The sequence below is a fragment of the Malaclemys terrapin genome, chromosome 3 (assembly GCF_027887155.1).
Source record: "Malaclemys terrapin pileata isolate rMalTer1 chromosome 3, rMalTer1.hap1, whole genome shotgun sequence".
NCBI classification, from domain to species: Eukaryota; Metazoa; Chordata; order Testudines; family Emydidae; genus Malaclemys; species Malaclemys terrapin.
Genome location: NC_071507.1, coordinates 147,304,976 through 147,318,862, shown reverse-complemented (window position 1 = coordinate 147,318,862; position 13,887 = coordinate 147,304,976). Strand labels below are relative to the sequence as shown.

At 43.1% G+C, this 13,887-nt stretch overlaps 1 protein-coding gene across 3 annotated transcripts in view; it reads right to left on the bottom strand.

Moving 5' to 3' along the window:
* HMGN3 (high mobility group nucleosomal binding domain 3) overlaps positions 1–2,217 on the bottom strand; it is a 34,268-nt gene extending 32,051 nt beyond the window's left edge. For 2 of the 3 annotated variants that reach the window (XM_054021927.1, XM_054021928.1), the window contains exon 1: positions 1,979–2,217. In XM_054021927.1, the coding sequence (XP_053877902.1) occupies positions 1,979–1,993 (15 nt within the window). In that variant the 5' untranslated portion in view covers positions 1,994–2,217. The remainder of the gene's footprint in view (positions 1–1,978) is intronic. The other variant, XM_054021929.1, reaches the window with a different exon arrangement.
* Positions 2,218–13,887: the final 11,670 nt, after the last annotated feature.

Genomic DNA, 13,887 nt, shown 5'->3' with positions numbered 1-13,887 from the left:
GGGACCCATTCCAAACCCTTAATCATTTTATCTTTTAAATGTAAGCCAAGTATTATGTACGGAGCTATTAGTCCCTCAATTTTATGAGAAATATATCAACTCAAGTTAAAAAAAAATGTAAAATGGAAATACTTCAGTGGAGCACTGAATATTTTTTCTGTACCTATAATGCAGCAAGGAATCATCTAACGATTACCCTATTAAAACAGTTTTCAGATTCAACCATGACCCGCAATATTTGGAGGTCATAGGCAGACATTCTGGACATCCCCAATACAGTAAAATTGCCTCTCCTCAGTTGACCTAGTTTAATATTAAAAGACTGCAGAGTTTTTTGTTGTTTCATTGGTTTGTCTGTTGGGGTTTTTTTTAAACCGCAGTATATTAGTGTCAAGTCTCTAATTACACTCCATTAGTAATTGCAGTAGAAAGAAAAGTGCTACAGGCCAGGATTTTCAAGGGAACCAAAGGATGTTAGTTACCCAACTCCCAAATTGGGTGCTAACTTTCATAGGCCCCTTAGAAAACCCAGCCGTAGTGAAATGTCTGTTAACAGTTGTAACAGTCTATAACAAATGAACATTTTCAAAATACTACAGATGTTCCCTGAAGCTCAGGCACTGAGTGTGTGAAAGAATCAAATAGTAATAAATAATTTGCAAGTTTGTAACCCTTTACATTCCTTACTTCCTGAATTAAGAGAAAGAAAGGAATTCTTATACAGGATCAGACCAGCGGTTCATCTATTCCTGTGTCCTGCCTCCAAAAGTGGCCAGTGTCAGATGCCTCAAAGAAGGTGCAAGAAGCCCCATAACAATTAATTATGGAAGTTAATAATATTAATAGTATTTCAGATAGTGGGCAGACAGACAGTACTAGGCAAAAGAGTAAGATCAGTTAAACATGTATTGCACTTTTGTCTGGAATGGTTTCCAGCATAGGGGTCACTGGGGAGGGTGGGCAAGTGAAGCATCACCTCCCCCTCAAAAATACCAGAGCCTCCACCACGAAGGGAAGGGAGAAAATGTGTGAGAAGGAAAAGTAAAGTACGGCACAGCCTGGGACTCGGGAGGCAAATGAGGGACGCAAGTAAATCCCAGCAGTAGCAGCTCTGCAGAGGAAGGAAGGAAGGAAACACTGTGTCAGAAGGGAGGAGGGGAAGTGACTCGGAGGAGGGAGGCAAATACACTCGTTCAGTAAAAGTCTCAAGCTACACAAGAAGGTAGAGGCTCTGCAGAAACAGCTCCCCACCCCCTTGCCCGTCTCTGGGGTGTGTAGCGCTCTGCTGTGTTGTACAGAGTCGTCTCCCATGGTGCTGTTTTTAAACTCTCTGCTGTTGTTGATACCATGTGTAAGCAGATCCCCCCTGTGCTGCACGGGGCCCTGTCTGTGCAGACTCCTGTCCTGATTGACACCAGAGTTGGTACATACGGGTCTGTCACAGGAGGCAAGGAGAAGGGTGTAGTTTGTTTTAAACATGGCTTTTCTCTCCCTTCCGCCTTTTACCTTGGAGCCATCACCGGGGCACCATGCAAGGCAGAACGCAGACTCAGCCGAGGGAAGAATCAGCCAGCACACGGGAGATTTTTTCAAAGATTGATGAGCTACTGCTTGGAGTTTGCAAGCAGGAAACTCCTCCGGGGGAGGTAAAAGGCGAAGCTGCAGCTGCTGCATTTTTTTCCCGGGAGGGGGGGCGGAGATCGGAGTTGTGACAGCGAGTTCGCATTCGAGAGGAGGGGGTGACAACTGCAGCCCTCACCACAAGGTTAGAGGAAGTAAGGAGTAAATCAATAAATCAGCAACGGAAAAGGGTGGAAGATATTTGCAACAGGCAGTACAAATACCCAGACTCAATCAGCGCAGTCCAAAAAAATCGCCCCAGGTTTACAGGCAACCTGAGGCTGAGATTATTAACGGCAAACGGGCGTCAAAAGGAATGCACCACAACACAATCAACACAGGCAGAGAGGCGCGTTACCTTTCTCTTCGGCATAATGTCCCTGCCCCGGGCTGCAAAAGTAAAGCAATGAGCAAGCTTCTGCACAAGCGCAGATCCCTTCTCCTAACGCAGCGGCGGTGGCAAGGCAATCTCTAATCCGCGCTGCTGACCACAGCTGCGCTGCGCACCCTCCACGCTCACTGCCCCTGCGCCGCTGACACCCGAGAGCCCCCTGCCACAGGCGCCCACCGCCGCTACCCAGAGGCGAGAATGGGGCAGCTCTTCTTTCTGATTGGCTCCCCAATTCTGTAACCCCCGCCCTCCTCTGAAGGGAATAGACTAATCAGGGGAAGTCCGTGTGGTTCAGATGCAGGGCACGCTGGGGTGAGGTAGCCTGCGCTGATTGGGTGGCTGCGGGCCCCCAAATAGCCAGCCAGAAGTGGGGAGGCTGGGAGTACATGGGGAAGTGTCGGGAGATATGTCCAACATTTAATAAGATTTTTAAGCATTTCATAACAAACAATATAGTTATACCTGTATCTGGCAAGTTATCTTCTGAGTAACAAATGCCACCCGTCAAACAACAGGGACCACCCTCCAAAGCATCTTTGGATTTGCCAGAGACCTAAATAAACATACATAAAAGGGTTCTCCCCTCTTCCATCCCAATTGTTCCCCTTCTTCTATGGTCTTTAAATCTTCCCCCTCACTATCTTTTTCCCTTGAGCCCGCTCTCTCGCACTTCCCTCACCCTCTCCTTCCTTTTTCTCCTTCCCGTGCCCCTAATATCCAACCAGAATTTGCCCCTCGTATCCACTGTCCTTTCTATCCCCTACTTTTTGCTTTGTACGTCCATCTGTCGGTCAGTCTCCAGCCCTTCACACCACAGACCAATTGTCCATTCTCTCCCATAAATTCTCCACTTGCCCCAGCCATCTGTCCCCTCATTAATTTAACAATCTATAACCTCTCTATTCAATTTCCAGTTTGTCCTCTTCTTCCAAATTTTTTCAATTCTTGCCTTCTTTATTCGTCAATTTGTTCTCAGGCTTTCCCCCATCCCTTTGCACAATTCTTACTCCCCACAAATTTATTCCATTTTGTCTTTTACTCCAATCTATTTAATTCTCAGCTACCAGGGGAGGGTAAATCTGGGAGGGCAATAGGAGCAGGGGGAAAAGCAAAGGGGGATTCAATTAGGGTTAAGGACGTGAGGTTTTTTTGGTGGGTGGAAAAGAAAGGTGAGAAATGGTACCAAATTCTACTGAGAGCTCAGATAGGATTAGGGCATATAGGTGGTGATCATGGGTTGGAAGAGGGCAAAATTCCAAGCACAGAAGAGGAGGAGGAGGAGAGGTTTTTGGAGCTTACAGAGATTAAGCTATTTGCAAAGGACTAAGCTGTTAGGGCAATACTACTTCTAGTAGGGCCAACAAGCAAGGCAAATGTCTCCTCATCTCAAAAAAGATATACTGTACTGGCATTAGAAAAAGTTCAGAAAAGGGCACTAAAATGATTAAGGGTTTGGAACGGGTCCCATATGAGGAGAGATTAAAGAGGCTAGGACTTTTCAGCTTGGAAAAGAGGAGACTAAGGGGGGATATGATAGAGGTATATAAAATCATGAGTGGTGTGGAGAAAGTGAATAAGGAAAAGTTATTTACTTGTTCCAATAATATAAGAACTAGGGACCACCAAATGAAATTAATGGGCAGCAGGTTTAAATCAAATAAAAGGAAGTTCTTCTTCACACAGCGCACAGTCAACCTGTGGAACTCCTTGCCTGAGGAGGTTGTGAAGGCTAGGACTATAACAGGGTTTAAAAGAGAACTAGATAAGTTCATGGAGGTTAAGTCTATTAATAGCTATTAGCCATGATGGGTAAGGAATGGTGTCCCTAGCCTCTGTTTGTCAGAGGGTGGAGATGGATGGCAGGAGAGAGATCACTTGATCATTACCTGTTAGGTTCACTCCCTCTGGGGCACCTGGCATTGGCCACTGTTGGTAGACAGGACACTGGGCTGGATTCATCTTTGGTCTGACCCAGTACAGCCATTCTTATGTTCTTAATTCTTCCTGCCCCTTGCAGGCTTGATGGAAGGCTGGCACCAGAGTGGGAAACCACACTGTATAGTCATTGGACTTCCAGTTTAAAAAATCCTACCGGATTTTTTTCTTCTATATATTCTCTAGAGTTTTTTCTAGTTCAATTTTTATCATTGCAAGTAGTCCTAGATCTGGCATAAAGGTGTATTTTAGTGGGAACACATCAAAACAAAATAATGGCACTGCATCACAGAACTGTAGGACTGGAAGGGACCTCAATAGGTCATCTAGTGCAGTCCTCTGCACTGAAAGGGACTATCCTTGCCCTCAGCCTTCCTATGACTATCATCCCTTCTCCTATCACAGGGAACTTGTTTTCAGACTGGCTGGCCTACATCTTCTGGCAGGGTGTCCCTTTTCTGTAGTGAAAGTCCATCCTGAGACACTTGACCTGCCTGTGTTGAAAGATGCTGCTTGTCCCATGTGACAGAGATTGCCTTTAAGAAAAGAGAAGTACTGATTTGAAGGTTTTTATTGGAATCCCATATACTTTGGGTGGTAAAAATGCTATTTTCCAATAGAAGATGAAAACTTAGCACTGTACTAAAGATGCAGGCCCTAATGAAGAATAACATAGGCCACATTTTTCCAGCCTTGTTTTCACTGATCTGAAAATTAATTGTGTTTCCAATACTCTATTTATATGGAGATTAAAAGGGAATCAGTCATGCAGTTGGAAGTGGGGGGTACAACTGTAATATATTGCCACTTTTCTGGAATATTTAGGGGGGTCTTCATGTTTAGGAAGAAGGCAGAGACAAGTATTACAATCCCACATCTCCATTGCCCTCCATGTTCCAGGCCGATCTTAAATATTATTTATATTGTGATACAACCCTAAGATCCCAATCAGGCTTGGGGCCCTGTTAACTGAGACCTTTATAAACACATATGTAGACATAGGCCTTCTCCCAACGAGCTTATAATATAAAGAAAGCTTATAACCTAAAAAGACAGAGACAGAGGGAAACAGGGTACAATATACAGGTGTGATCAACACACATCCTATTAGTTCATATACTCAAACATGACTAAGCCCCAAATATCCCGCATCTAGTAATTGTTAGCACTTTTCTACTTCCAACTAACCAGTCCAGAACACAGCAAAACCTGTAAATAACAATGAACATTAACAACAAAGGAACTGCTAGTTTTCTGGTCATTATAATAGAAGGCTGCATCACAGGGCAATTAGTATAAAGAATTTTACATAAGGATTTAGATATTTTTTAAAAGAAATGGGTATTAGGGCAGCACTGGTATCTCTCTAAATAGGAAAAGTATTAATACATGTCAGGATTACAGATCAACACACAAAAATATGTTACAAGTTCTAAAAGTGAGAGGACAAGCCTGAGATTTGATGGGGCCCCCTGTGACCATTGATACAGGTGCCCTCAGAGTTACGCTAAATCTTCACTGCACCCTTTTAAAATCCTGCTTCCACTCTGCTAATGGCACTATTAACATAATGTCACTTGGAAAAAGTCCCACAATGGACAGTAGTAAAAGGAGTAAGGCAAAGCAGTAGTAGCCAATACAGAGAAAAAAGTTTGTGTAAAGATTCAATCCATTTGTCAAAAATACAATCAGTCCCACATCTCCCATTGTAGGGGGATTTAATTTGCCATGTTAATGACTGTTTGTTTGCCATAACCTTCACCCAGCTAGTTGTAAAGAAGGGGGTCCACTTGCTATTGAATCAACTGTAGCTACACTCATATAACTGAGAACAGGATTTGGCCCAAAATGTGTACAATGGGTGAGTTGGGGGTATTTTTGGACTCTCTCAGTACCATGGTCAGACCATCCATCACTTGGTGCAATTGAGGTCAAAGTGATCGAGGTAACATCTAGCAATACAAACCCAATATTTGGATTCTTCCTTGGAGGCTTCTGGAGCCTCTTTGATTCCTGAGAATTACAAAAATGAACAAATGCCATAACAGATGAATTTTTGAAGGGTTGGGGGGAGAACTTAAATAATTGGCTCTCTGCAGCTATCTGCTGTAAAGAAGGTTCAGTTCTGTTAGATTTGCCTGAAACTCATTGTGGCTTATGCATGAAATTTGAGATGAATTAACTTCCTTAACACTATCCTAATATCCCATCTTTGTGTAATTTACCACTATACTTCCTACAGAGAAATTTGGGGGTTGGAATTAAAATGGGAGATGACCAACACAACAACCACAATGACCTCTACACCCTAAGTCCACAATATGAAAAATTGTGGACCACTGATATAGGGGTTAGCTGGGCAGTTATCTTTCACTGTGGTAAGTAAATGTAAGGAGCTATTGTCAATATGAGAAAACCAAGTCATTCATAGATCTTACAAACTGGAAACTGCATATCCAAATGAAGTCTATCCAGTAGTTTTGCATACGTTTTCCTCTGCTTGTTGCAGTTTGAAACTCTCCCCATCCCATTTAGGTGTATTTTCATGATTAATACATTAATAAATACTTAATTGAGCAGAAAAGGAAAAAAGACAATAGTGCAATAGAAAACTTGTCAAGCTAAGGCCTTTAAATAATATAATTTAAAGGGAAAATGTAAATAAACTTGCTATATTATCTAGTTGTAAACAAATTAACCAACTACTGTCTCATAAATTAGGTTCGTTAGCATATAAAAATCTACTTTCTTATAAATAGTCACCACAGCCACAAGGACACAAACAGTTACACAAACTCAGGAACTAAAAAGAATATATCATCTTCAGAAACATTTAAATTACTTTTTTAAAAAAATGTTGAGTGAGCAATATTTTAGAATGATCATTCAAAAATATATACTTCTCTCTATCAGTCACACCCAATTTCTTGGGAAATACAGAAGCATTATGCTCAATGAAATAAATTCAGAATATACAATTATTATTTGTTTAGGGCCTGATCCAGCTCTCACTGAACTCACTGGTCAAACTCCCATTAACTTCACTGGTGAATGATTGAGCCCTTAGTACCAGAGTGCTCAGTGCTGTTCAGTACAAAATATACAGCCACTGCCCTGAAGAGGTGAAAGATAGAAAAACAGAGGATGGGATCCAGTGAAAAAAATATCCAAATTAGGATGACTTTGTGGCTGATCTTTATTTGTGTGCATAAATGCTTTAAATATATGTTTATAATAAGCTAACTTTTTAATTTTTTTGCATAATGAGTATGGTGCTTTAGCTATATAACTATACAGAAAACATAGTTTTTCCTTTTCAGATGAGTCATATTCATATTATCACATTGCATGTGTGCTTTTTTGTAAATTTATGACAGATGTGCAAGTTAACAACTGAAGTTCTACAGAACTGAAGTTCTACAGAATACAAGATTCCAGGCTTGTTTTCACTGATCTGAAAATTAATTGTGTTTCCAACACTCTGTTTATATGGAGATTAAAATGGAATCAGTCATGCAGTTGGAAGTGGGGGGTACAACTGTATATTGCCACTTTTCTGGAATATTTAGAGGGTCTTCATGTTTAGGAGCAGAGTAGTCAGACATATTTATAGTGAGTAGTCAGTTTTAAGTGGCATTCTAAAATATTTAATTTCTGAGTTTTTTGACATGCGTCAAATATGAAAATGGGCTTTAAAATTGTTATTTTGATTAAGCAAGCATTTTTAATAGCACCTGGTAGGAGATCATTCTGTATTAACAACTCTAATATTTCAGAGCATAAAATCGCTCTCATTTGATCACCCGAGCCTGCCATTTCTCTAGATAGGTATTCTAGAAATTTTTAAAAATGACTTAGATTTGTCAAGGTCAGCTTGTATCTGATCCAAAGTCCCTGGAAGTCAAAGGAAAGATGCCCATTAACTTCTACTGGCTCTGGATCAGGCCCAAATACACTTAAGGGCCTAAACAGAAAAAAAATCTCAGCTAATTTCAGAGGTGGATATGGTTTTTAAGGAGATGTGTGAAAAGATGACTTTTTAAAAGCTTGGCATCAAGTGTGAATGTGGCTACAAGAGATTGCAAAGATAAAGGAAGAAAAAGTGAATCCGTTCTTTCATCTATTCCCTATAGTAATAGCAGAAATGAGAATATAACAAATTTATCCATACCTATACCAAGTTGTTTTGACAACTTAGGAGACATTAAAAATTATAATATAGAAAGAATTGGATAAATACAACTTTCTTCAAGGTGAAGATGACAAATTTGGGATTTTCAAAAGCATTCACCATTGTCACTGACTTCAGTGGGAGCTGAGTTAGGCCAATGCTAAGTGCATCTGAAAATCCTTTGTCAACAGGTGAACTGAAAGAAACATGATGACATTTATTATACACAAAATGTTTAATGTGTGTGTGGCTAGCCCCATTTAATGCCCTGACCCCTAAATTTATCCAAAAAGAAACCAATCTTCCTGGAATTTTGTATGCTGCATCCCATCCCAGGGTAATAATTTGTTATTTTGACCTTTGTGTATACTTCTGATAATTTTAGAGGGTATAGTTTCTCTTGAGAAGAGCAATAGCAAGTGATAGTAGTGTAACCCACACACTTTCTGGGTGTGGTGTTCTGTCCCATCTAGAGGCACTGAGACCACTTAGAGAGAGATTAATGAGTTTGCTCTAAAGCCTTAGCTAACAGCCAGTTGGCTTTTAGCTTATGCTGTAGAGGCTCATGTACTAAGCTCCAGAGATCCCAGGTTCAATCCCACTTGTAACGCTGACAGACCCCGGTCGTCATGGGGCGAGATCGAACGTGGGATCTCTGGCACTTCGTGCATGAGCCTCTACAGTATGAGATAAAACCCAACCACCTGTTAACTAAGGCTATAGAGCAGACTCATTTTATCTCTCTCTTTAAGTGGTCTCGGTGCCACCAGATGGGACAGAACACCACACCCAGAAGGTGTGTGGGTTACAATAGCAGTGGAGAACTAACTGAGCCCTTAGCTGTGCATTTCCAGATATGCTAACATTTGGGTATTTATACCATGTAGAATTTTTAGCAAGAAAAGTGTTGGTGGGAGTCAATTGAAACTCTTTTTGCCAGAGATTTTTGTTTATGAATATGCATCCAACCATTTACATGAAATGGTCTTCACCGAAGTACCAATGATAAGCCATGCATTCTAATTGATGTCAAGTATCAGGGGGTAGCCATGTTAGTCTGTATCCACAAAACCAACGAGGAGTCCGGTGACACCTTAAAGACTAAAAGATTTATTTGGGCATAAGCTTTCGTGGATACTTTCATTTTATCCATGAAAGCTTATGCCCAAATAAATCTGTTAGTCTTTAAGGTGCCACCGGACTCGTCATTCTGAGTTTTCAGAACCCTGAACTGTAACTAATAGACAGACAGACATTCTCTCTCTCTGTGGGCTGTACCACTGGCAAGAATGAAGTACTCCCCAAATACATCTATAATCTCGGTGTCTTAAAATTCTCTATTCTCACATCCTCTGGTAGTTAGAACTATAAACAACCCCCAAAAGGGAGCAGCATGACCAACACGGGCCACATCTTCTAGCTAAATTCTCCTCTCCATAATTGTCACCAAACGGAGTAATGGTTGTTGGTTCTTACTGGCCACAACACTATCAGTGACAGCAATGAAGGTGTTTAACTACTAAAGATAGTTGACAAGGCTTGGCCCAGGAGCAGAACAGCAACAGTAAATGATGCAGGGAGGGAGTGGATCTGTTAAGTTTCTTCTTTCCTCTGATCTCAACTCCTGTGGAAATGAGGGGGAAGGAAGGGTGCAGGCAATGAAAAAGTCTGGAAGCAAAGCGGCAATAATCTCTTAAGGAGCTTTAATATTAGAGCTGCAGCATGCAATACACTGTCATTCCCTTTTCCCTTTGGTGCTACAGAACAATACGCTGATACACTGTATGGGATGTTTACACATTAACTTATAAATATTTATTGCTACAGTATTTCATTACAGTGTTCTGCTTTGGAAGATTGTGTAAGTTTATGTCTTTGGCGGGCAGGACAGGTGTGATTGTTTAGATTTACAGGAAATCATTTATTTTAAAACCTTTTTAAAATAAGATAAACTATGCTGATATAAATACAATATACAGAATAAGACTATGTTTCATCTAGTTTCTTGTTTTCTCTCCCATGAACAGAAAAAACAAAACCAAGTGAAATCACAGTTTCATCTAGTTTCTTTGTTTCCATTAATACACCCACAAAATAACTCCTATTCTTTACTATATATTGTGCACACAACTAGTTTACGAAAAAAATGTTTGTGTTTCTGTTACCTCCATCATATCCTTCCACCCTTATTTGCATCACCTACCTGTTCCAGTTTCCCTTAAACTAAGGGTATGTCTACACTACAAAATTAGGTCAATTTTATAGAAGTCGATTTTTAGAAATCAATTTTATACAGTCGATTGCGTATGTCCACACTAAGCGCATTAAGTCTGCGGAGTGCGTCCTCACTACCGTGGCTAGCATCGACTTACGGAGTGGTGCACTGTGGGTAGCTATCCCACAGTTCCCGCAGTCTCCGCCGCCCACTGGAATTCTGGGTTAAGCTCCCAATGCCTGATGGGACAAAAACATTGTTACGGGTGGTTTGGGGTACATGTCGTCATTCGCCCCTCCCGCCGTGAAAGCAATGTCAGACAATCATTTTGTGCCTTTTTTCCATGGCAAGCGTGCGGCCCACTCAGCTCAGCTCACCGACACTGCCACTATTGTGTCCTGGGTGCTGCTGTCAGCAGACAGTGCAGTAGGACTGTTAACCATTGTTATACACCACTTCCACTGCAACTCTGCTCTCCTGGTGCCATGAATCCACCTCGCAGGTTCTCTCGTCATTATGTATAAATATCTATTCTCTTGGCATCCGTCATCATCCACCTCTTCCGCTGCAACTCTGCTCTCCTGCAGACGCCATACCACGGCAAACATGGAGCCTGCTCAGCTCACCGCTACTGTTGTGAGCATTGTAAACACCTCGCACATTATCCTGCAGTATGTGCAGAATCTGCAAAAGCAGGCGAGGAGGCGACGACAGCACGATCACGATAGTGATGAGGACATGGACACAGACTTCTCTGAAAGCACGGGCCCTGGCAATTTGGACATCATGGTAGTAATGGGGCAGGTTTCTGCCATGGAACACTGATTCTGGGCCCGGGAAACAAACACAGACTGGTGGGACCACATAGTGTTGCAGGTCTGGGATGATTCCCAGTGGCTGCAAAACTTTCGCATGCATAAGGACACTTTCATGGAACTTTGTGACTTGCTTTCCCCTGCCCTGAAGCGCAAGAATACCAAGATGAGAACAGCCCTCACAGTTCACAAGCGAGTGGCAATAGCCCTCTGGAAGTTTGCAACGCCAGACAGACAGGTCAGTCGGGAATCAATTTGGAGTGGGTAAATCTACTGTGGGGGCTGCTGGGATCCAAGTAGCCAACACAATCACTGACCTGCTGCTATCAAGGGTAGCAACTCTGGGAAATGCGCAGGTGGATTGCTTTGCTGCAATGGGGTTCCCTAACTGTGGTGGGGCAATAGACGGAACGCATATCCCTATCTTGGGATGGACCACCTTGGCAGCCAGTACGTAAACCGCAAGGGGTACATTTCAATGGTGCTGCAAGCACTGGTGGATTACAAGGGACGTTTCACCAACATCAGTGTGGGATGGCTGGGAAAGGTGCATGACGCTCGCATCTTCAGGAAGTCTGGTCTGTTTGAACAGCTGCAGCAAGGGACTTACTTTCCAAACCATGTTGGGGATGTTAGGGATGTTGAAATACCTATAGTTATCCTTGGGGACCCAGCCTACCCCTTAATGCCATGGCTCATGAAGCCATACACAGGCACCCTGGACAGTAGTAAGGAGCAGTTCAACTACAGGCTGAGCAAGTGCAGAATGGTGGTAGAACATGCATTTGGATGTTTAGAAGCTCGCTGGTGCAGTTTACTGACTCTGTTAGACCTCAGCAAAACCGATATTCCCATCGTTATTAGTGCTTGCTGTGTGCTCCACAATATCTGTGAGAGTAAGGGGGAGACGTTTATAGCGGGGTGAGAGGTTGAGGCAAATCGCCTGGTGGCCGATTACGCGCAGCCTGACACCAGGGTGATTAGAAGAGCACAGCTGGGCACCCTACGCATCAGAGAAGCTTTAAAAACCAGTTTAATGACTGGCCAGGCTACGGTGTGACAGTTCTGTTTGTTTCTCCTTGATGAAAACCTGCCCCCTTGGTTGACTCTACTTCCCTGTAAGCCAACTGACCTCCCCACTTCGATCACCACTTTCAGAGGCAATAAAGTCATTATTGTTTCAAAATCATGCATTCTTTATTAATTCATCACACAAATAGGGGGAAAACTCACAAGGTGGTCCGGGAGGGGTGGGTGAGGAGGGAAATACCGGGTGGGGTGCTGGATGAGGGGAGGAGGGAAGGCCACACTACAGTTCAGAATTTATTGAATGCCAGCTGTCTGTTGCTGGGGCAATCCTCTGGGGTGGAGTGGCTGGGTGCCCGTAGCCTCCCCCGCGTTCTTGGGTGTCTGGATGAGGAGGATATGGAACTCGGGGATGAGGGCAGGTGGTTATACAGGGGCTGCAGCAGCGGTCTGTGCTCCCGCTGCCTTTCCTGCAGCTCCACCAAATGCCTGAGCATGTCAGTTTGCTCCCCCATTAGCCTCAGCATTGCACCCTCCTCCTCTCATTGTGTGCCTCTCTCTTCTCATTGCATTCATTTAACGCTTTCCTGGACTCTGCTATTATTTGCCTCCACGCATTCTGCTGAGCTCTTTCAGTGCGGGAGGACTGCATGAGCTCTGAGAACATATCTTCATGAGTGCATTTTTTTCGCCTTCTAATCTGCGCTAGCCTCTGAGACGGAGATGATAGGGGGAGCGTAGAAACATTTGCAGTTGCAGGAGGAAAAAAAGGGAGAGTAGTATTTAAAAAGATACATTTTAGAGAACAAAGGGAAGACTATTTCACACTGAATCAAGTGATTCACATTACATAGCACATGTGCTTTTGGTACAAGGTCGCATTTTGCCTCTTATATTGAGTGCCTGACGGTTTGGTGTGAGACATCACACATGCTCGACTGGGCAACAAAATTCGGCTTGCAGGCAGCCATGGTAAGGCAAAGGGTTTTGACTTTTTAAACCTTCATAACATGTGGGAATGGTTTCAAACAGCAGCGCACTCCTTTCCCATACCAAGCAAAGCCCGTTGGGTTGGCCATTGAAAAGGAGGGGCTGCGGTTTTAGGGTGAATGTGCAGCACAACCCCCCCCCCCAATTCTCTGGGATGATCACTTCACACACACACACCCCACCACATGGCTAGTATCAGAGAAGATCCCTGTCAGCCAAATGCAAACAGCTCAGCATGAATGGGCCTCCCTGCACCATGCAGCTAACAGCGGGGATGATTTCTTTTCAGCCAAAGGCAAACAGCCCAGCAGGAATGGGCACCTCTGAATATCCTCTTAAACAAATTTCCCGTACTTCAACCAGATGACCATGAATGATATCACTCTCCTGAGGCTAACACAGAGAGATAAAGAACGGATGTTACTTGAATGCCACCAAAGCCTGAGCCAATTTGTGGCAATGCTTTGTTCTGCAATGATTCCAGACTACTTGCTACTGGCTTGGCATGGTAAAGTGTCCTACCATGGAGGACGGAATAAGGCTGCCCTCCCCAGAAACCTTCTGCGAAGGCTTTTAGAGTAGCTCCAGGAGAGCATCATGGAGATGTCCTTGGAGGATTTCCACTCCATCCCCAGACATGTTAACAGACTTTTCCAGTAGCTATACTGGCTGTGAATCCATCCCAAGTCTTCAGGGCAAATTAATCATTAAACGTGCTTAATTT